Here is a 25,118-nt window from a genome sequence, read left to right on the forward strand (position 1 = left end):
AATAATTAGTTCAAAATCAGTTTTAAAGATATTTTATACACCACCATCACTGCAGCAGCTTTTCCACCTGCCTGAATCAAAACCTATTGATCGACCTGTTGATCGACCTATTGATCGACTTCAGACTGAACAGACGAGCTGCGAGGATCTTTAATCCGAACAAAGAGGTGTGACCACAACGTATTTTATATCTTATCATCTTAATTCCTCAGGCTCCTCGTAGCCTTTCTGTATTTCTGAGCTCATACGGTGTGCAGACGGAGATCCTCAGGCAGATATCTTTTATCAGAGCGACTGCAGTCGGGGTCCCCGGGACCGCCTGGAGACATCAGACTGATGTCTGGGACTTCTTTGAAATCTCTTCTTAAAACACACTTTTATCACAGAGCCGACTGATTTTCCTTCAGGTCGTTTTTGTTGTATTGGTTTTATTTGTTTCAACGGCTACAGTGAATATGAGTGTCTTATTATTACATCAGCTATTTATCAAGAAATGGAGTAAGAAATATGAACGTTGAACAATGAACGCTGTCACCATCATGACAGACAACGTATTGTTGTTCTGGTGCAATAAAGAGGGAATATTCCTCGTGATTATTCACTCACTCCACAGGAGAAGGGAAATATGTCTCAAATTAATCTTTTGTCTTCTTCTTCAAACGGCCTCAGGGAGTTTGTTTTCTCTCTAAGAGCTGATGGAAGCGGACACATTTTCTGTGCTCTGCACCAACATGTGAATCCGTTTAAAGGAACTCCAGAGCAAAGAGGGATTATCAAGCAACAGGTGGACAATACTCCGCCGCTCCTCACCTGCACTGATGATTGGAGAGGGACAATCAGCTCTGCCTCCTGATTGGACAACCTTAGCCGGACAGTGACATCAGCGCATCGGACAGAGTCGCCCGATCGATGCCGAAGCGTCAGTGAGCGCTCGGTGATCAGATGAGTTCAGACAGGGCGGCGGGTCACTGAAGTCAACATTCCCACCAAGAATCCCGCGGTTTATCTTAACGCTCGGCTCCAAAGAGTCATCGTCCTCACGCATGAACGTCATCGCACCCAGCTGGTGCTGTTCGCTCAGCGGCCAGCGACACCATCTCCACCTCTTAACACAGCTGCTTCAAACAGCGGTACTGTCTGACCGCATACTCCTCATTTAAACTGCGGAAATTTATATCTGGATTATTATTATCATTTAAGCAAAGTTATACTTGAGACGTTCAATTCGAATGGATTTTAATGTCTGTTTAATGATCATAGTGTGAAATCATAAGGATGATATTTACCAAGTGCAAACTGAAATAAATGTCCATTATTTATATTATTCCTTAATTTTGTGATTACGTCTTAGTTCATTTCTAACAATATGTTCTATGGCTGCAAATAATTATTTTCATCATTAAATAATCTGTCAGTCATTTTTCGATGAAACCTGAAAAAATATGACATACGTTTATAAAGGTGACATCAACCATCAGTTTACGGCTATTTGACAAATAAGAGTAGAAACTTCTCACATTTTGAAAGCTTTTAAAAAATGTTTGGAATTTTGGCTGAAAAAATTATGAAAACGATGAACTGAAATTGATGTCGATTATCATTCTGTCAGTTCACTAGAGGATGAATTTTTTTTCAGCTCTACTATAATGGATCAATCATTAAACATGATACTCTTTTACTTTTAGTACTTACTTTAGTACTTTTCCTCCCGTAGATGGGTTGGGATTTAAGTTTTCTACATTTCCACCCCCCACAGACACAACTGCAGACTCTGATGAGCAACAACCATTTCTGACATATCCAGCTTCACTTCTGGAGAAACCGTCACGTCGTCCATCTTTGTCTGCAGTCTGTGGTGGGAACGCTGAGGTACGGTGGGTCAACGGTCTGCACATTCACATTCACTTTCACACACCAAAGACAACACAGCAGCCACGGGTTCAGCGTCACAGGTTCAGCGTCATGCTCAAGGACACTTCAGCGTGTGAACTTGAGATGCAACCACCAACCCGCTCTACCATCTGAGCCGCAGCAGGTTGGACTGGAGAGACAGTAGAGAGCTGTCCAATCCCATGAGCTCAAACATGACCCAAAAAAAAAATCTTAAACAGCCAATTAGAGAGTAGCCTCAGGTCACCTGCTTCCAAGGAAGGAAGTACATCCACACTGATGTGGATCCTCAGTTGGTGTGTTCGCTCTTTGATTTTGTCCCAAACTTCAAAAGTTTTTAATCGAGCGAGAGAGAAGCAGCAAAGAGTTACATCTGAGACTGAAACAGACCTGGTTCCCCTTTTTGGGACAAATGACAATTAACTTTGTTCATCTTATTTTGCAACCAGGCTGAGTTTACATTGTGGATATTTTAATGTCCAGTATTTTAGACCAAATGTATTTTCATATTTTATTTTTCAAAATTCAGTTCCAGGCCAAACTTTAAAAAAGAAAATTGGCTATGGAAAAGCAAATGACACAGTTGTCCAGTTTATTATTTTTTATTTAGCTTTGGGGGGCTGATCAGTTCTTAAAGTCTTGTTGAGAAGTTTAGTTTTAGTTGACCAGATGTTCACGTGTGTCTTTGGAGTGCGCCTGCTGTCACGTGACCCATCTTCCGCTTGTTCAACATTCAACTTAAGTCACACGTCATTAGGTTGCGCTGCTTCCTGCCACGGTTTAAAACTAGTTCTATCTCAGATAAGTGTTGGATTTATAGTTTAGTGAAGAGCTGCCGCCATATTAATAAAACTGTCCACACTAACATCCATGTTGCACCATCTCCACCCAGCTGCTGGAAACAAAGTCAGCGTCTCCACAGCTCAGTGAGCGGCTGCTGTGTGTGTGTGTGTGTGTGTGTGTGTGTGTGTGTGTGTGTGTGTGTGTGTGTGTGTGTGTGTGTGTGTGTGTCTGCCCTCTTACCTCCGAACAGATGAGGCGAGAGGTGTGCTGGTAATGATCCGATCATCAGCCGGGGACCTTCGCGCCCTCCGCCGGAGCGCTCCCTGTCCGCCGCCTCCTCCGGGCTGCTGCCGCCGGACTCCGGCGAGCTGTAGGCTCCGCCGCTGTTCGGAATGTTGATGCCGGACTGGGGTCTCGCACCTGAGCCCCCGGAGCCCCCGGAGCCCCCCACAGACCTCGTCCTGGCCCCGAGTTGCTGGCTGGTGCTGGACGTGGCCCCGGTGGCCCCGGTGGCCCCGGACGCGTGGAACCTCACGCCCCCGGCGGCAGCCCTGCCGACGTTACCGCCGGTGCTGGTGGACGTGCTGGAGGGCAGGTCCGAGCCGGAGTATGCTCTGGTCCGTCCGTTAGCAGTCGGGCTGCTCTGCTTTGCCCCCATGTTAACCTCCACTGGCTCGGCTTGAAATATTTAAGAGGCGCTCTGCGTGCCGCTGCGGGACAGTGCGCCAGGTTTCCGCCCGAGGCAGACGACTTTACGGGACAGACGTCCTGGAAGAAGAGCAGGAGGACAAACTCTGCGTCGCTACGATCCCATCGAGATCAGCAAAATGCCAGTCAGAGAAAAGTTAAACGCGCCGTCTGTGACACAAGCAGGAGACGTGAGGAAAAGTTCAGCAGCCGTCACCATCGTGTCCGTCGGGGAGATTTGAGGTCGCGCTGCAGGTACCGTGGATCCGTCCTCGTCCGCTCCGCTCCGGTGGAGCCGCCGTGCTCAGTGTCTGCTCCGCCATGGCTCGTGAGCAGCGTGAAGGAGTGAAGAGCCGGGCTCCTCACACCTCCCCGCCTGACAACACATTGCTTAAAAGGAGGAAGTGATGGAGGAGAGAGTCCTGCGCTATAAACCGTTTGATCAGCGGCAGCGAGGAGACTCGTTGCGCAGGCCAGCCGCCAAACTGGCTGGGCTCACGGAGACTTCCGCTCCGACCTTCAAAATAAAGCCATTGCGGCGTTTTAAGTTCCCACTGTAATGTAGAGTCCACCAACCTGACACAAACACGATCTCAATTTATAATCTAATATATTTTCCGGTTGCATATCTTGTCTGTTCTCTTTGTCTGCGGTGTGTGTGCTGTTCACCACAGACAGCAGGTCTGACAGTCATAATGACAAAACTGGTATTCACAACAGATGACGTGCATGCATAAAAAAAAAAAATAATAATTGTATTTTACTTTCTCCAACTGACTTTTAGACAAAAACACAACACAACAGTTTTGGTCTCTATGAATAGAAGACACTACAGAGAATAAGTCTCATCCGTATCAGTGTGGTCTGAAGAACTCCAGCAAAAAATTCATGTTTACTTTTGCCACATCAAAATTCTAAATTAAATAGCAGCCTTATAAAAATGAGTCAGTGACACTGATGTTACTGAATCTTGCCCCATGTTGTGTTTTAATACAGGGTTAAAAACTCCCAACTTGGTGTAGGTCCTCCTCAAATATATGAATGCAAATAAAACTGAGGTCCAACAGGAGCTGTGATGTCATGTAATCAAAATCACATGACTTCTCAAATGACCAATCATAGGTGCAGTTATCCTCTAATAGGAAGCACACCATGTGAAGACCACCTGAAGGAAAAGACATTGTGTTTCCACAAAATGAATGTAGTAAAACATTCTTGCACGTTTTTTTTTTTTTTTAAATCAGGATTTTATTTATAGCATGTTTGCCATAAATAAAGGAAAAGATGTTGCCCCAAATTACCCCAAGAGCGCAGCGATGACTCATCCGAGAGGTCACAAAAGACCCCACAACAACATCCAAAGAACTGCAGGCCTCGCTTGCCTCAGTTAAGGTCAGTGTTCATGACTCCACCATAAGAAAGAGACTCGGCAAAAATGGCTGCATGGTAGAGTTCCAAGACCAAAACCACCGCTGAGCAAAAAGAACATTAAGGCTCGTCTCATTTTTGCCAGAAAACATCTTGATGATCCCCAAGACTTTTGGGAAAATACTCTGTGGACTGACGAGACAAAAGTTGAACTTTTTGGAAGGTGTGTGTCCCGTTACATCTGGTGTAAAAGTAACACCGCATTTCAGAACAAGAAGATCATACCAACAGTAAAACATGGTGGTGGTAGTGTGATGGTCTGGGGCTGTTTTGCTGCTTCAGGACCTGGAAGACTTGCTGTGATAAATGGAACCATGAATTCTACCGTCTACCAAAAAATCCTGAAGGAGAATGTCCGGCCATCTGTTCGTGACCTCAAGCTGAAGCCAACTTGGGTTCTGCAGCAGGACAATGATCCAAAACACAGCAGCAAGTCCACCTCTGAATGGATGAAGAAAAACAAAATGAAGACTTTGGAGTGGCCTAGTCAAAGTCCTGACCTGAATCCTATTGAGATGCTGTGGCATGACCTTAAAAAGGTGGTTGGTGCTGGAAAACCCTCCAATGTGGCTGAACTACAACAACTCTGTAAAGATGAGTCGGCCAAAATTCCTCCACAGCTGGAAAAGACTCATTGCAAGTTATCACAAACGCTTGATTGCAGTTGTTGCTGCTAAGGGTGGCCCAACCAGTTATTAGGTTTAGGGGGCAAACACTTTTTCACACAGGGCCATGTGGGTTTGGATTTTTTTTTCTCCCTTAATTATAAAAACCTTCATTTAAAAACTGCATTTTATGTTTACTTGTGTTATCTTTGACTAATATTTAAATTTGTTTGATGATCTGAAACATTTAAGTGTAACAAACATGCAAAAAAATAAGAAAACAGGAAGGGGTCAAACACTTTTTCACGCCACTGTACTTCCTCATACAGCAGCTGCAGCTGTGCTGCTTTCAACGTTGTTAGTTTTTTTTAATTATAATTTGCTCCTCGTTTTTAAAATATGTCACTGCTGTCAGTACACGTGTCCATGTTTGTGATTGGTCAGATGCTGCAAACTCCTCCTCTTCTGTGAACGCGCTCTGAGCCTAAAGCAGAAAGCCTGAGATAACAGAGGAAGCTGAGAACCACCGTCGTAGTACAGATTATCTCTGACTAAGAGTTTCCACTTTGTTGAGCAGCTCAGCCAAAGAAAGTCTGCCAATGTTGAACTTGCTTCGTAGTACATCCATCTGATTTAAAAAAAAAAAAAAAAAGACATACACTGAAGGAACTTCAAAACCGACTTCATTCTTCAAAGATGATAAATTAACCATGTGGCTATAAAGCCAGCAACAGTGTTGCAATAGTGCAAAACAATAGTGTTGACAGTACATTTGTCTTGTTGTCGTGTTCATTTCAGCTTCAGACCAACGCAATGACTCATTTTGCTCAAGACTTATTACACATTTATCTTTAAGTCAGTTTTATTCATATAGTACATTTAAAAACAAAATAGGTTGACTAAAGTGCTGTACAACATCAGACAGAATCAAAACATATTAGATAAAATTGAGACAAATTAAGCCATCATATAAGTAGGAAAACACAAATTATAAAACGTTTAAAATTCCTTAATACTGAAAAAAAATTGTATTTAAATTGTGACTAATCTAGAAATGACATAAATAATAAATAAGTTTCAACTGAGATTTGAACACTTTGAGTGAAGCTGATGTGGAGGGGGGAGCTCCTCCAAAGCTTCAAAGTTGGCACTAGTCGGGGCGTAAATCAAAACGAAACCTTTCGGTACACCAATAGTGAAAGATTTATGGGGTCAGAGGACAAGGGTAATCACCAATGTTAATATTTAAAACCAGTTAAGAGCAGTGTCACGAATACCAATGCACTGCTCGAGACGGGAGATGAGAAACACACGGTCCACTGTATCAAACACCGCAGAGATCCGGTCGTACAAGGACAGCTAAATCATCAGCAATGAGAAAAAGATCATTCAAACAACATTAAACAGGCAGATTTAGTTCCTGTAATGGGACTTAAAACCAGATTGAAAAACCTTGCAGATGCCGTTATTACTTGTTAAAGACTAGTTGCTGGAAGAAAACTTCTTTATTACTTTACTACGTTATAAACAAGTATTGCCCATCGGTTGCATGCCTCCGCTGAACCACTCTAGGTTGTAGTCCATCCATCCATCCATCCATCCATCCATCCATCCATCCATCCATCCATCATCTTCCGCTTATCCAGGATCGTGTCGCGGTGGCAGCAGGCCAAGCTCGTTGGCCCAGACTTCTCTGTCCAATGCAACATTTTCCAGCTCATCCTGGGGGATCCCGAGGCGTTCCCAGGCCAGCTGGGATATATAATCCCTCCAGCTGTTCTGGGTCTTCCCCGGGGTGTCCTACTAGTTGGGCGTACAAAACCTCCAGTGGGAGGCGCCCAGGAGACATCCTGATCAGATGCCTGAATCACTTCAGCTGACTCCTTTCGACACCAAAGATTTTTGAGATAGAAACCTCGGGGGAATGTTACCAATTGAGTAGACTATTTGACATAAATGCCACAAGAATCAGACCGGCGGATAGGACGGATTTGAGGTCAATTCATTGTAGAAGAATGAATTTTCCAGCTAGGAGGGAGGCCCGCTCTACACTGTCCTGCTGTGATTACTTGCTTCAGTATCAATGAACTGGTCCCTAACCCTACTCTTAATCCTCCCACAACATAACAATTGATCACAACAGAACTTTCCTCCCGCTGATCCAATCTAGCACTAGTCAAAAGAGTATCAGCAGGCTGTGAGAAGTGCCAGTGCACAGCAAAATGTAGAAGAGTCACTACTGTTTAATGGTTTGTAGCTCATTTTAAGCATTGGATAGAACAAGGTCAGTGTGTGACGCTGCTCAGGACCTGGATCTGCTCAGGATTAAATGAGTCATTCACTATTGGATTAAAAGGACAACACACATGAATATTTAAATCAACAAGGAATACAATGCATATTTTGGCATAGTTGTCATATTTTGGCATGCAGGGAACTTTTTCTATCAATGCATATAATTCAATCCCTTATCTTCCATCTTGCTGGGTACTGAGAGTTGGGAGAGGACATTTTGCAGTCGACTCTTGTGCCAAGTCATTTACTCTGTATTTTACATAACAATTACACTGAGCAGGGCAGAGCCGTGTTTATTCTGCTCAACACAATGTTGAATATCACTCTGCAGAACCGAATTAATGCACTTATTTTGAAAATCAAAGGGATTATTTTGGGTTGATGGTGCCTAAATATGAAGGCTTGATAAGCAGAATTTACGTGTCTGGTGATGTCAGCAGTAAAACAAGGCCGAAGTGTCTCATACATTTATGGTCTTTCTCATTTAGATGTAGCATTATCATAAGGACCTTATTTTACTGCCTTATTTCGTGTCAAACTTTAAGGCCTGCACCTGAAGAATTTTGAATGATCACAAGTATTCTCTATGAAGTAGAATTTTGTTTAATTGCTCGATGAAATGGAAGCACAATAGTGGCTTCAGACGTTATGAAGAACAAATATGATGACATCTACTCTATGTCCAAAAATATCTTAAAGAGCAACTGAATCCGTAATTATTAAAAATGATTAACTTCTACTTTTATTTTTTTTTTATGTTTGTATCACAAAGATAAAAGGACAAAATTGCAATGATACTTCTGCCAAAATGCTATCCTACTGCTAAAGCTGCTACACAGACATTTATTTTTTTCTTGCAAATGCATGCAAAGCGGAGTGGAAATCTGACTGCAAGTAAAATTGCTGCACAACAACTGGACGCATAACAATAAAACTAATTCCCAAATGCAAGCAGCAGAGGAATGCTGCGATGCTCTTTACACCATCCTCTAAATACACAAAATCTCTGTTTGCAACAGGTTGTGTTACCAGGAAACAGCAGGACAGCAGTTCCCTTATTGGAAGCTTCAGTTCAATCCTACTGAGACACATTTCACCTCAACTTTCTACCTGGAGACAGTGTTTGTGATGAATCTGATTGGTCAACAGTGCCCTGGTTTGGTTTTGGTGAGACATAAACCACTAAATAAGTGAAAATGAAATGTTGGATCTGCAGAAAGCTTCAGTTATGGCTCCTTCAGGGTTTCCAAAGGCTTTGAAATGAGCTTCTGTCAACAATAGTGGTGTCATTGTGGAGACAGCAGAGGTCAGACAGCCGGGGGGGAAGGTGAGTGGGTTTCTCAACCTCGGCAGCGTTAACTTTCTAATCTCCTCTGTCTGGAAATAGCCCGGGTTAACTGCTGATCGATGGCCGTGGCCTCCATCAGCGCCTGCATAATGAAGAGGAGGACGAGGAAGCTCAGCAGCCATGCTGCAACGCCACGATGACATCAGTGTTAATGGGTTGTTTGTTTTAATGAACTGTCTGTGTGGTCGTGTTAGTGAGGTTCTGTTCCAGCCCCTGATGGGGGATCCTGAGGTGTTTTCAGATGAGATGTATTGTTAATGTGGTTTAAATTTGAATTTAATCACTGCAGCTTGTTCTGGGTCGAGGCCGAGGTCTCCACTTGTGCCCAGACACTCTCCCGGAACCCACACACCCGACAGAGAAATCTCATTTTGGCCATTTGAACTGGAGACCTCATTCTTTCAGTCACAAAGAGCTCCTGACCGGAGATGAGGGTGTGAACATGGATTGACGAGCGCATTGAAAGCTTCACCTCGTGATTCAGTCACCTCTGAACTGCAATGGCCTATCACAACACTGCCGACGCAACCATCAACCTCTCAGTCTATTTCCACTACATTTGTCGATAACAATGGATAAGACCTTGTGATACTTAAACTTAAGGTGGGAACATGGAGGCATGACCTTAACATCACAGACTCCATTTGTGGATGTGTGTGGATGTGTTATTTTCAAATAATATTGTCATCTTGCAATCCACACACAATCCACAAAAAAGCACTTGTATCTACAATGAATTACAATTAAAATTGTTGCCTAATGCTGTGCGAATATACTTCAACTATTAAATATCCCTGAAGGCAGATAACTAGCATTTAGAAAAGAAAGAACAGTAGGATCACTGTGTCAGGAAGACATTAAAACATCCAAACATTTCATCATCTGGAAGGATGTGGGACCAGGTCTCTGAGAATCATGATCTTTACGTGATCTGATCCCCTCTTTGACCAAACTGAGCCAAACTTCAAGGTGAGGACCGTAAATTACCAGGCACCTTTTCAAATCCTTCACTTCATCTGCGATAGATCATCCCGTTTCTGAGAGGAGGACTTCAGGTTGCATCATGGACGGTCTGTTCTGCCCAAGTCACAGCTCAACATTACATCATTCATGCATCACAAATCCTCTTCCTGTGTCTCTGCTTGTGAAGTTAAAGTGTTTATGTTTCCATCATAAAATGTCGTTTTTGAAAGAATCAGGTGCTGGTTGCTCCATTTTTAACAGGATCCATCATGTAAAAGCAGCACACTGGCTCCCCCTGCTGGCAGACAGATGACACTACAGCTCAGCAACTACGGGATTTCAAAGTAAAAGAAAAAAAAAGTAAAAGCAGTAGTGGAAAAGGACTCAGACACTGATTTAACCACATGTGCCAATAAAAACAATAACAAAATACTGCACTGCAGGTACAAATATTACTTAAATATTATGAGCAAAATGTTTTGAAGGGATTTCATGTAAAAGTAGTCTGCAGTAAAATGGTCCCCGTGACTGGTAGTGAGGTATGTCACAAAGCACTATTAATGATGTGTTACTAATGTATGAAGACTGTATTAAATGATTCGATTTTATATGAAGGCCCTTCCAAATCTGTATTACATGCTGAACATGATGTGCTTTCTCCGCTGTCTGTGCATTTGCCACGACTGCATGTTGTTTTTAATATCTCCTTTACACTGATATCACTGATATTGTGATTCTTTTTCTCCCCCTCTTTGTAAAGTGCATTGGACAATATTCCACTGTGATTATCGACTGTAAATACAATTTTAATTGAATTGAAATAGTTGCTAGCCAACTAAATAGTAAATATTTGGTGATGTTATAAAATCTTTAAGGCAGTTATTTGTACATTTACAACCCTTTAACTTGGAATGAATTTGCAGTTGTAGGGAGAAAGTTTAACATTGGGTTAGCCTGTGATTAGACAACTCCAAGAGGACACAGAAAACTGAGAGTCACTGTCTTCTTATTAATACTACTACTACTAATTTTATTTCTATGGCGCTTTTCAAAAACAAGTTACAAAGCGCTGTACATTTAAAACACAAAATGCAACAGTATAAAATATAATGATAAAATAAGAGTACAGTGCATTGCAGCAATCTAAACGGGATGAGATGAAAGCATGGATTACTGTTTCTAGGTTATTGGGGAACAGAAATGAGATTTTTCTGAGTTGAAAAATGCACGATGGGACAATAGAGTTGATGTGCTGGTCAAAATTGAGATGGTTGTCAAAGATTACGCCGAGGTTTCTGCAGGAGGAAGTAATGTTAGCTGAGGGAACTGAGATGGGAGGAAATATAATTTTGGGATAAGTCTGGACATATAATGATAATTTCTGATTTCTCTGAATTTAGCTATAGAAGGTTTGATGCCATCCAGTTTTTTTGGTCATTGGTCCCTAAATCAAAATTAAAATGTGATATTAACGTGATCAGAGTTTACATTAAATAAATCCCCGTCAAGTTAATAATCTTTGTTCCACAAAACAGTTGAATTGTTGTTGTTTTTTCTACAGTGCAGTACTTATTTTCTTTTTTAAGAAGCAGTGTCACCATCGGCTCAAAGCTTGTGACAAAGAGGAGGCGAGACTTTAAATGTTCAGCTTTATTTAAAATGAACGACTTTAACCATAAAGGAAACATGAGGTGTGAAAATTAGCATCAGGGGTGAGTGTAATGCCTGGATGGGTGATAAATGTGTGTTGAAGGTTGGAACGAAAAGTTCAACCAAACCAGGAGACGTGGAGTTTTGGAGAGAGAGCTGAAACCTGCTGATGTTTGTAGCTCTGGTAGAGACCAACACAGGTGACACCACTTCACCTTAGAGCCTCCCTGACGCAAGCTCATGCAGGAAGAGGCCACATGAGCCTCACTAGTTACAGGGCGTAACACAGATGTTTTCATTTGCCACCAAAAAGGCTGTTTAAAAGATTCAATAAGGTGTTTAAACATGTAAAGGGTTACTTCAGGACATACGGTTGCTGCTTACTTTGTCAGTTGTATTCTCAACTTGAAACTTGAAATATACCACACACTATGGGTGTTTATTTGCTTTCATGTAATAGCTTAGACTGTATAATCCTGATTATGTCAAAGTGTGTTTTGAATTACTTGTCTGAATTCTTGTTGTCTGATTTCAGTCACAACACGTTCCTGCAAATGTTTCAAAATAAAAGCTTTGTTAAGACACAAAAGATTTCTGTCTGCTGAAAGGCTAGAGGGCTTTTAATTTGAAACACATACAGGAAGTGTGGAGTTTCTATAAACCCTTCACTAACAAGGAAAACAGTAACTGATCCAAAGGAGGTCTGGAGACATTGTGATTAAATTAATATATCTTGGATGTCAATATGAAAACTTTGACCATTCCCTTTGTTTTATTGGCTCTCCTTCATGTCACACTTTAGAGATGACTGATGTTCAACCACTTTAAAAAAAAAAAAAAAAAATCGGCTTTAAATGAAGTTCAACCAGATCAAGATAACTGAAATTTGTATTTCCTCACTTGGTATGCTGGTACAGCAGCATTACACCTGCCCATAATTTAAATACCCTTTCAGGATACCTTCTTGGAAAGAGGAGAATCTTGTGAGCTTCAAATGTCAAATATATAAATAATGACCTCTGATTTTTTTTTAAATTCCCAACTCTAATCTAGATGATAAAATCGTGTCAGACAGAAGTCCTTTCCCCTGTTGTCTCCTCCAGCTCTGTCCTCTAACAGATCCAACCTGAGGATGAAGTGTCCAACATAAAGACAAACATCCTTCAGGCTGTGGCGGTCAGTAACCTCACAGACACCAGAGGGCTGAAAACACCTGAATGAACTCCTGCAGCGAATGTAGAGAAATCTTTCTGAGGCTGAGCCCAGAGCACACGTGTGTGTCTTTCAATGACAGACCACCAGGTGGCAGTGTTGCTCTGATAAAATGAGCTCTGTCTCCGGTACAGAGACTGTGTTTAGTTGTCCCTGTTTTAAAGTGCTGCAGCTGATAACATCTCAGTGTTGATGATGTTAGTGTGTGTAGATAATGTGTGTGTTTCACTATAAAAAATAAAGGCATGAGTCACACACAGCTGAGAACCTGCACAGTATTAAACTCAACATGTGACATTATTAAAACTGTTATTATAATTTACTTACATAAATGGAATACATTCGTCTTCGTCATGTGGTGTAACAGCATTGATTTCCCCGACAGCACATCTAAATCTTCACAAATTACGCTTCTGTTGGTCTGAATGTGGAGACATGTTGATAACAAACCAAAGACCTCCTGCATGATTGCTCCCTTTGTGACATGAAATCTTAGCAAAGTGCTGTTTGCTCATACATGTAAGTTTCATGCACAGCAGGGGTCTCCGTGGGGTCTCTACAGGGTGTCTGTAATTCTGAAGCTGCTCCTCCTCGGCTTTATTCATCATACTGCTCTACATGTTTAGTGGAGTATCACTGCTCTTCTGTAGTCCTGCTCCCCTGCTGTTTGGAGACACTGCATTCATGCATCCAGGGTTCTCAAATAAATACATGTCTAATCCTGGATTGAGTATGTATCACCATTTAAATCAGACTTGAATTAAACTACACTAGTTCCCTTTATTTCTAACATATATGAGGTAAGACACCCCAACTAATTAACTTATTTGATATCATTTCATTCTATTTATTTTATTTTTCTTTCAACTGTCTTTCTTCTATTTATTTATTTAATTATTTTCTAAATTGTGTTTTGTAGACATTATACTGTATGCCTGTATGTAAATGTGCAGATGGACATATATCAGTACACTTATGTGTGTATGTACACACACATATGTCTATGAGGTGGGCTGTAGGCTGATGCTTTTGTTTAGTTGTTTGGTGTTTGTTTCTATCAATACTCAAAGTCAACTTTAACGTCAATCCACCATATGTACAAAGATCGAAATATTGTTTCTCACAGTCCCACGGTGTGCAAAATAAAAAGATAAAACAGGAAAAGTATAAATATGTAACAATATAAACAGAGAACAACCATAGTGACGCTTAACTGCAATATATATATATATATATATATATATGTACAATGTAGTGCAAATACGGGTCCATAGTCTTCCTCTCTTTGCTTTTATTGTGAGAAGGTGGGTGGAACATGATGGATAACCGGTTTTCTGTATTACACCTATTTGTTCCAAATGAAAAGTAAAATACCAAAAAAAAAAGAGCCTGCATTACTCCAATTACCCATAATGCAAATTGACTGCTAACAGTGTGCTCACAGTCTTCAGTTCGAACATCGACCGTAGATACAGATGGACGTTGAGAGCTGTGATGTCATCCATTGCCTGGCATTGGAACCCGTTTGAAGCCCAGAACTGCAGCTCATGGTTCGCGCCCTCTTCTGTGTTTGGAGCCACAATTTTCCACTGTGGAAACACACCCTGCTACCTCGGACTGAATTACCTCACTGGGACCAACGACTAGTCCACACCCGGGCCAATGTTTACTTTACATATTTCTAACAGGACAGGTGGAAACACAGCAGAGATACATGTCTAAAAACAAAGCTCAAAAAAATCTGAAACGAGTTCATGAGACAAACAGGGGAGCCAACTGTCAATAACCAAACAACTCCATGGGAAGGTTCAAGTTTAGTAATTGAGATCACCATAAAAAAAAATGACTTTGATTCTCCTAGAATGGGAGTTTTTTGGAGTCAGGGTAATTTGCAGCTGCTACACAATTAAATTGATTTAAAATCAACATAAATGCACAGGAATGTACAATAATCAAATTCAAAACATTTTCTTGTCTTCAAATTCGGATTTTCTGCTTTATAATTAAAGGCCTCCGTTTTTTTTGAAAGCTGCAGCAATATAAATAATGTATGCTGCCGCGCACGTGAACAACTTTGGACCTCTTTTTGGACACATTTTCCCTGTTCCAGATGACATTCTTCCCCGAATACACTAACAAATAGTACTCTTACATCTTAGGACTCTTACTTGTGCAGTGCTTATATTTTGACAGGGTAGTGTTGTTTCATATCAACGCTGCTGTTCTGCACTGACAGGAAATAAACTCACCCTCCAAAATATCTGCAGCTTTAATTATTTTACCCAGAAATCATTCGTGTTTTACACACTCAATAAACACACCGATTCTTCTGTTAGTACACAAGTCCATTTGGACCACAGCACTGGCGGGTACCTGCTAGACAGACATAGTGGAGCTGGAAATGCTAAATTTGGTAATATGGGAATTTGTCCTGTGAATGTACCATACAACTGACGGATGTAAACAAGAAGAAGCTGAGCAGAGCTCAAAGTCCCTCTTGTATTGATAAAGCAACTAAAAGTCTCCTTTTTCCTAATGATAAACTAAATTTAAAAGCTCCCATGTGTGACGTCTTGACTCACCTCAACTGATGAGCCACCACAGCAGCTTACTAAATGCTAAATGTAAAATAAAGAAGAAATCTACACTTATAAATATTATACAAACAATGAATCAAATAACTGTATTCACAGTTGACAGTGATCAGTTCGACGACCCCCCTGGAGACTAGTTTTCTGTCCCACAATCGATTTCCAGCGTTTTCATGTAAAAAGCTTGAGTAAAGCCCGCGTGCACTTCCAACCAGTAGACTGACCTGCTGGTGAACACGGTGGAACATTCAGCTGCTCCCGGAGCCGATAGAGATTCTGATCATGTTTTACTCACACAACTGACCAGTGGCTGACCTCAGTAATACTCCAACACTGTCTCTGTGTTCGGACTCCGACAGCTCGGCATTCCTCACAAAAATTTGTAAAGAGGAAAAATGCACTTAATTAATTGTCAGACATATTTTCCCGTCTGTCTCCGAGCCGGTTCAGCGGGAGACGTCAATCAGCTGGATTAGACTTGTTTTTTTCTGTGAGCCCTGTGCTGACAGTGAAAAATGATTAAAAGGGGAGATTATGTGACATCAAATTTGTGTTGATATCATTAAACTTTCATCATGCGCTGGGTTTAAAGCTCGAAATTGCTTATTAACTCAGCTTTTTGTGGCTGTTTGCCTATCAACACTTCAAATGAGCCCGATATCAGAGCAGTTTCCCTCCAACCAGTGACAGTCGCTGTTCTTCCTTTGCAGTGGAGACATCCTCTGTGAGACTGGAAGAAAACCGCGGTCAGGTTAGGGTACGGTTAACGGGGGCTGAGTATCATTCAACAATCTTAGATACTTACGTGACAACTTACAGTACAAATCTTTTTTCATGGAGGTTCGAGGTGAGGAGTGTAACAGTACGCTTCACATGCAGACTGGAGATGCTACAGTTTACAGATGCACCCTGAATGCCTCACGTGCAAGCTATAAATCTTATTGCTGCTTCCCTAAAAGGCCCTAACATGTTAGCCTGGGCTGCACCGACTGTGGCTCGCAGCTTAATTTTTCTTCTCTGTGAATACAGCCTGGTACCTCGGCTCGTATTAGCGTTCGCACAGACAATCTGAAGGGAAGTTTTTCAACCGTAAAATAAAACGCTGAATGTTAAGCGTTAAGCGCAGAATAAATGGTCAGCATCTGGTCAAGCTGTTGGCGTTCATTAAAACAATTTAAAAAAAATATGCTGTGCTCAGGAAAAAACACTTTGGTGGACCCGGTAGGTAGTTGAAGAGTGTCGGCTGGATTCGGCGCATGCTGATTGGTCAAAATTAACCCGAGATCTACGCCCAGTAGGAAGCAACAACTGCAAATGATTCTCTATGGAGGGTGGACATATATTCACGGTGTGAAATTGGGTTCTGGTTCGCACCATGGTACGAAGATGTATGTTTTCAGTATTATTAACGATGTTCCCTGAAGGCCTCACACGCAGCCTGTTGGTAGACATGATCTTCCCGTCCGTGTAAAGAGATCCAATCCTTTGTTACTGAAGCAAACACAACTCAGACAGGGACAAATGAGCTTGTTAATTATAGTGAATAAAATGGTTCTAATGTAACATGTACTTGCTCAAATTGAAACAGTGATTTTATGTAAAAGGCTGTAGAGACCAAGAGGCACATAGCTCAATGATGAAGATGAGATTTACTCCTGCATAAACGTAGCAAAACATGGTGGTGTTGATGTAGCCAAGCCATAAAACCTTGGTACCGAATGGTAAGGCATGGTTTGACACTGGATAATATCACAACAATTTGGTCTTTGCCATAAAATATCTAAATTTGATACCCAGACTTACAGATGACTCTTAAATTGGACAGCTGTTAAAAAAATTGACTTAAAAAAAATTGGCCTTTTAAAAAAAAACAAAACAATACTCATCTACATTAAGTTACAGCAATGAAAAAAGGCCGGGGGTCAAACTCGACATTCTTTATTCATGAAATGAATGCATCTAAACCTAATGTGAGCAGTCAAACTGAAAACCTTATTTTACTAAAGATCTTCTCCTTTTGTTGACTGAATCCCGAAAAACTCTTCTTCGTTCATCAAAATGACATATTTAGAAGTTTTTTTTTTTCCTATAAAAGAAATCCCTTCATGCCTTAAAGTCGCTTAAATATGACTTCTGCCTTTATTTAGTGCAAGTGTATCGAGGAATATCTAGATAGTCCTCTATATCCAGCCCTCGGCCACACGCCTGCAGCTACATGATACGGAAAGCCCCATAAGGCAAGTTGATGAAACTGAGTCCTTCGGTATGTGACATATGAAACCCTGTCAGAGTTTTTTCAGACTTTCGTTGGTACGCTGCAGCTCCAAAGTGGAAATACTCAGCCGTGGCTTTGATGGCTTATTTTGCTCATGAGGTGCGTCTTTAAGTAAATATTTAGTATGTGGTAGTCAAGACACGTAGCCTTCTCTTACTCAGCAATTTTCTCTCTCTCTTCATCATGCCCTCGGAGGTGAAGATGAAATGGTTGAACATTGAAAGTAAAGTGAAGCATTATTATGTCATAGTATTACTGTAATATCTTTATATTGTTGAAAGAAAAAAATAAGGTCTTTCAGCTGGTGACTACCCTACAGATCAATGACTGACACGTATGTTAGCAGTGATACTGAGGGAAAAGAACTACAACATTTTACCCCTAAAATGACCCAAATTGTATTAGCAAGCAGATTTTTTAGCTGTTTATTGTGCTGCTGCTGAAATCCAAAGTAAGATGTGGGCAGAGCTGAGAGGGTGTCTGCTCAACTCCACTGTCATCTCCATCGTTATAAACCAGAGCACCCGCCGTTTGACATCCCGCCATTATGCTGACTCGGCGCCCTCTTGGATGAGGTCATCTGTAATATGTGCAGTGGATGGAGTAGTCCATGCCCATAATCACAGGTCCAACACAAAAAGACAGACAAAGTTCACGCTCACATTCACACCTAATTTACAACCACTTGGTCTAAATTAGCACACTTGTTTTTAGACTGTGGGAGAAAGCTGGAGAACCAAGAGGAAACCCGTCTGTCTATGGATGTGATAAATATAGCTGTTTGTTATTATAGAATTGATTGTATAGCAAACAGTAATTTAATTAATTACAGTCACGATATTTGCCATGTACAACTTGTATTTATGAGGGAAAATTAAAGATAGGCTGAACTGTCTTTACTTTCATTCATGTAATCCTAACTTGCAATTAACTGTGTCTGTATGGGAACACACAGTGTGGGGAGCTCAGCCTGCAGCCACTCATCCGACACCCTGGGAATATCTCCCAGCCTTTGTTTGGACTGTCTACACATCGTGTCATAATTTACTTAAAACAAGAGTTCAGTACACACACACACACACACACACACACACACACACACACACACACACACACACACACACACACACACACACACACACAATTTGTATTGCTTTTTATTATTCTATTATTATCTTATTGCTTCCTGTATGCTGCTGTAGCGAAAACATTTCCCCTTGGGGATTAATAAAGTAACGACCTACCTACCTACCTACCCACCTACCTACACACACACAGTTTTAGACATGAAGAGCTCTGGAGGGAAATGTTTTAGTTTTGTTATCCCTTATGTAAAGTGTCTTTTAAAAAAAAAAATATTATTATAAATTGTATTTCAGGTGAGTCCTGTTGAAAATAATCCCAATTCAATAAGAAAGGAATTAAGATAGACCAAAGGCAGGGAGAGATTTCATCCTTCGAAGCCTGAAGAGTTTTCCTGAGCAGATTTACACAATGTAAATTGATACCTACACACACACACAATCGGAAACTGCACTCCTGTTTTTTAAAGATCCACTATAGTTCTGTGAAACATAAGGAAGAGCAACAAAGAGTTTTTGTGCAACACGGCTCTGTGAACAAAAGTGAGCAGGATCTCTGTCTCTTATATGAAAATGATATATTGGCAAAAGCTAATGTGAGATCACTGTCACATCTGGTTAAAAAACTGCTTCCATTGATTCTCTTTAGTCCTGATTTATTTCGAGCTCACTGCAAACAAACTAGAGTAACTAGGATAAACATATTTACACTGACAAGTAACTCATTGTTTGGTCTTAGTCCTGCGGCCGTATTCACATTAAACGGATTAAACGTTCCTCCCAGAGACAAATTTCTATGAAAATTCTTAGAGTTGTGACATTTTCCCCTTAAAGTTAAGAGTAGATCCTTGTAAAAGAGTTATTCAAAAAGCATCTTAACACTTAAAAAAGCTCCTAAGGTACAAAACTGTTGGGAGCAGGGAGGAGGACTTTTAAGAGGATGAAGAATTTCTTAAACAGTGGAGAAAATTTGCCAATGAGGTTTTGTTTTCGGTGCGGTTCGTTTGTTTATTTGCTTATTTGTCATCAGAATTACAGAAAAACTATTTTCACAAAACTTGATGAAAGGATGTAGTATGAGCCAAAGAAGAACCCATCAAATTCTGGTGGGAATCTTACTCATGAGGTGCACCCACACATTATTTTTACTTCCATTAACCACTTTAAGATAAGATATTTGGCCTACTAAAGACCACACATCTTAAAATCAATGGTAGAAAGTTGAAGAAAACATAGTCCATTCTAGAAATACAGTGCTTCCATATTTCAATCCACTTCATGGGTACCGGGGCTCCTCTGGGATACACATGTACTTCCTCAAACTTAATACAGCAAGCAGTCATTTTGGAGCATTGGGGGTGCACTGTGAAAGAAATTTAGCCCTGAACTCTTATGCTGGGACCCGACTGCCTGCAGCAGCTCTCATGCTGCTAGTTCGGCCAACTCCTCCCAAGCAAACTTCTCCAGCTGCCTCCAGTTTGAGACTGTCTCTGCTCTTTCTGTAGATGTTTGATAGGACTTGATCAGGACTCATTGAAGGCCACTTCAGAATAGTCCAATGTTTTGTTCTGAGCTGTTCTGGGGTGATGCTAGCTTAGTGTTTTGGCTCATCATCCTGTTGGAGAACCAATGACTTGTGACTGAGACAAAGGGCTCTCTCTATTTTGTCAATCATCTCAAACACGGGTTGTTCTGATTGCTGGGAGTTCACTCTGGCAGCCGCGTCGGAGACAGAACCAGTGGAAAATAGCCTTTCGACCTGGTTTGAGCTGGCGGAAGTGCAGTTGCACCTCAAATTTGACTAAGTGGACACTACAGGCTTCCCTGTGCACAGCCGCCAATTTAACATCTACTGATAGTCTACATATAAAGCGTTTAGGGAACATATGTAAATTGTCTCTGGATACACTTTGTACACATGCTGCTCCAGCCCCCACTACAAGTATCTCGTGACACAAGACAAGAGTTTATTATCAATGTCGTAAGTCCTCACTGAAATGTTATTAACATAAATTCTGTTATTTTCCGGTCTTATAAACAAAGGGAACTTTACTGTTGTATGTCTGACAGAATAATAAATCATCAAAATTATGGAAAAGCAGCTATTTTCATGTTTTGTCTGTTGGGTCAATGGAAGCTCACAAGGGATCAGTAAAACTTTCACCCAGTGGCCAAGAGGGACACAGTTGTTATTTGTTTGTTTGTTGTTTGTGGACACTGGATGGTTTGAAAAGGCAGATGAGATCCAGTTGCAGTCATCGATCAGATTGTTTTTTATATCAATTTCAGACACGAGACAAGATGAATAAAAACAGTCCAATCAATAATTTCCTTTGAGACGTGACATCCTTAGCAATTCTCCATCAATATGGTGGCGTCTGAAGTATAACCCGATATGAGACACTGTAATGTCTGTACAATGACAAATCTGTCCAGTTGATCTTGTGGGAGCATCTGTGATGTTTTAACTGACATCTTGTCTGTGCTGTTCCAGCAGGAAACTCCATCTTTAGAAAAAATGGAAAGTAAACAAGCCTCTGCCCCATGAAATATATATGATTCTAGTAACGATCTGCCGAAACATGGGGAGGCGGCTCCCTCATGACTCTCTTGCTAGCTAGGTATGTTGGTACATTTTATGAAATGGTGCATTTTATTTTGAAATTCTTATGGAAGAAATCGCTTAGTTTTATTATTACAATAACAAACTGGCAAGTAATTCCTGCTGGGTTCAGTGGGCTAACTGAACGTTATAGCACACAACATTTACTCCAGATTGTAAATTCTCACAGATAAACATATAACACATTAATGTTGTAATGTTTTGGCTCATCAAAAAGTCTAGTATATACTTTTTAGGTTTTCAAATAAAAATATGAGAGGAATCATGAGATATGACAGTCAGCTGTTTAAAAAAACTGAAAGTAAAAAAGAAATAAAACTACAAGCAGTGATATCCGTGCCCTGGCACCTCCACCCATCGGGGACCCAGCAGGACTGTGGAGTTTTCTGCATGCCTAATTTGAGGTGCATCTGTTTAACCTGCTATCACACGAAAACCGAAAACAATGTTGTTCCTGTCTGCCAGTAGGTGACGCTCTCATTTTCCCTGAATATATCCATGCAGATGTCTTTAGACTGGCACTTTTATCAAACATGAAACGTTTGGGGATGATCGGCCAATATACATCAAAGTTTCAGTAACTTATAGTTTTATGTCAAAATGCTCAAAACGGTTGCCACGGCACAGGCCCGAAGTTTGAGGAAAACAAATTATTTTCATAAATTTGAATCCCAAAGGTATTAAGATTGTACACACCAAATTTGAAGTCAGTCTGATGCATTTTGTAGGAGGAGTTCGTTAAAGTACAACACGTGTGAATTGCCAAAAGGGGCCACTAAATCTTAAATGGCAGACTTCCGTTGAGCTGAGGTCATGGTGCCAAGAGCCTATTTGTAGATCGAGGTATGTTACACATGTTCATTGAATTTCATTCAAGTAGGTAAAAGTAACCGTGGGGGCTGCTAGCGAGCCATAATGGTCACGCCCATGTACAAAACCATTAAAATACGTAATTTCTTGCCATGACTGACACGTGCCAAGTTTCATGAGTTTTTGAGTATGTTTAAACCGCCAAAAATGCAATTATTTCGGGAGAACAATATTAATTCCTTGCATTATAATAAGGGCTTCGGTGCTCGGGCCCTAATTATAAAGCTCTCTGCATGATGAACTGTTCATATAGTAATATGTGATAATAGACTGGTTGTTTATTGTTGGCCTTAATACTTTAGTAGCCAAAAAAGTAGAAGTATTAATACAAATGTTTTCTGTCTCAACAAACAATTTGAGCTGTGTGCTCTCTGAACACATCGTATATCTATAGAAACCGTTCAGAGTCGCAGTGCATCACACAGGTGGAACGATACATCGGTTTTAGGCAGCGAAACACTGTTCTGCAGTGTATTCTGGTTGCAGTGAAAACACCTGCTGAAGGCAGTGTATATATGTCTGTTTGGTGTCAGTAATCAGCGGGAGAAAAGTGAGCGTTGCTTTCCCTGTGTCAGAGAGCGGCTGAGGGCAGAAACTCTGCCAAGTGTGCCCCGTCTCATTTACATGCATAGATGGCATAGTATTAGCATAGTAATAGCGGGGAAAAAAATGCAGAGAACTAACGGAAGATATTTGGCAGCTGATACTCAGGGCCCAATTACAAGCATTCTCCTTTACTCAGTGGCTTTCTCATCTCACAGCCCTCTGCTCCGCTCGGCTCGGCACAGTGGGCCTATCTTCAAACTGTCAGCCTGTTTAGAACTGGAGATTGTTGTGTGTGTGTGTGTGTGTGTGTGTGTGTGTGTCAGAGAGAGACAGAGAGAGAGAGAGAGAGAGAGAGAGAGAGAGAGAGAGAGAGAGAGAGAGAAAGTGAGAAAGAGAGGAAACAGACCAGCTCTGCACTAATGAGGACAGGGACACAGACAGCTCGAATCCTCTCTACTGCCTCGCCTGTGCTGCTCTTCCTGCAGGATGGAGGAATGTAAATAAACTCTCCATATTCTGACTAAACGAACAGGCTGGAGACGAAGGAGCTGTTCCGGAGAGGAGGCTGACAAACAGGCTGGACCTATCGTGACAAAACAGACTTCAGATGTAACCTACACTGTTGGTTGGTTTAAACGGTTTCAAAAACTAAATGAAGCTGTAACCAAGTAAGTGCAAACAATCAGTAAAGTAAAGATCTGCAACAGATGATGAATTCACTTTGAAGACAACTTGTGTTCAGAACAACCAGATGTGTGAAATGGAGATGTTAAAATTCAAAACAAATCAAACTGAAACTCCGTATTTATTTGCTGTAGTAAATATATCAGCTTTGTAAACCACTTGTCCTGTGCTCTCATTTAGTTCAAATATTGCATTAAAAGACAGCAGCCTGCTACGTGACCACAGACTGTATATAAAAGTGTTCGTAGCTTCCGGGTCTGAAAAATGAGGCCGATGCAGAAGAGCCTTAAGCTGCAATACCACTGAGTGCCACTAGAGGTCGGCTCCAAGTATTCTTGCTGTGAATATCATGCTGTCTGCATGTGGCTACAACAATACGTCCCTCCAGCTGCATTCATACGGAGACATGCCCCCCAGCACCCTCCATCGACCAAGCCCTGCCCCGAGCCCCAGCGATGAACTTTTACATTCAGTGAGGGTAGATCAAAATGTTAAGAGACTGCCCCTGGTGCGCATGAACAGTATGTAACACCGTGATGTGCACGGAGCACGGGGAGGCTAGAACCTTATCGTCACTTGATCATCATCAGCACCTGAGTTATACACGTTTTTGTGAGCGCTGGTGTTCCACGTCAGCGATTTCTGGGTCAAGCTCCAGAAATCGGCAAAGGAGACCCTCGAAATTCTTCAGACAGCCTAAACCAATGAAGCAACGAGCCGGACATTGTCTTTCATGTGACATTTGTGTTTAAAGGGTAGCAGAATGCCAAAATCATAAAAGGTGCATCAGGTCAGGAGCAACCAGGTGAGATTTCTGTTCCATTTGTGGGATTGTGCACCCTGAACTCCTTCCCCAGCGGCAGACTGTCAACACAGAGCTCTACTGTGACCGTCTGATGTGTCTGAGCCAAGAACTTACGGTGCAAAAAACCTCAACTGTGGCACTTTTGGTTCTCCAACATGATACTGTGCCTGATCACAGCACGTTAAACGACACAATCGAAAATGAATGAATAAGAATCTTATGCCCCAATTCTCAAAATGTTTTTGATGTTCCCTGAATGTTATCATTCCATAGGACCGTAACTATAGTTGAACTACTTTAAAACCATCACCTGAATGTTCATTAAATGTTACATTATCCGTTACAATTTAGAATTATTTTTAAATGATCATCGAGAGTGCGATCCTACATTTAATAACAAACAAAAAAACAACAACATCCCGCTGAAAATATTCCTGAAACATTGCATTGTTTCTGTTTGAGAAAACATCCCCTAGCTCCTGTCAATCAAACACAGATGTTCCCTTCCAGCTACTGTCATTAAAATATAAACCACCACCAGCTGTGGTCAATTAAATAAAGACACACCCCTCCAGCTGTTGTCAATGAGGCACGCCTTGCTTGCAGCTGTCAATCAAACTAAACAGTTTTACTGACTCTATTGTCTATTCTTGACTTACTAAATATTATTAATTTGTTTGCGGTCTTTGGATAAATGAGCTTGTGTTGCCTGCAGCAGCCTTTTCAAAACTTTGATGAGAGTGTTTGAAGCCTCCTTCACTCCCCCATTCATCAAACAGTG

General features: G+C 41.2%; 1 protein-coding gene across 1 annotated transcript in view; it reads right to left on the reverse strand.

Moving 5' to 3' along the window:
• Window positions 1-3,757, reverse strand: part of znrf2b (zinc and ring finger 2b) — a 34,612-nt gene extending 30,855 nt beyond the window's left edge. Inside the window, exon 1 of the mRNA XM_069143453.1 lies at window positions 2,914-3,757. Within this exon, the coding sequence (XP_068999554.1) occupies window positions 2,914-3,331 (418 nt within the window). The 5' untranslated portion in view covers window positions 3,332-3,757. The remainder of the gene's footprint in view (window positions 1-2,913) is intronic.
• Between the last annotated feature and the right edge of the window lie 21,361 nt (window positions 3,758-25,118).

Source organism: Embiotoca jacksoni, unplaced genomic scaffold, assembly GCF_022577435.1.
Source record: "Embiotoca jacksoni isolate LCO1_2020_lvr unplaced genomic scaffold, fEmbJac1.0.p SCAF_11, whole genome shotgun sequence".
In the NCBI taxonomy this organism is placed as follows: domain Eukaryota; kingdom Metazoa; phylum Chordata; class Actinopteri; family Embiotocidae; genus Embiotoca; species Embiotoca jacksoni.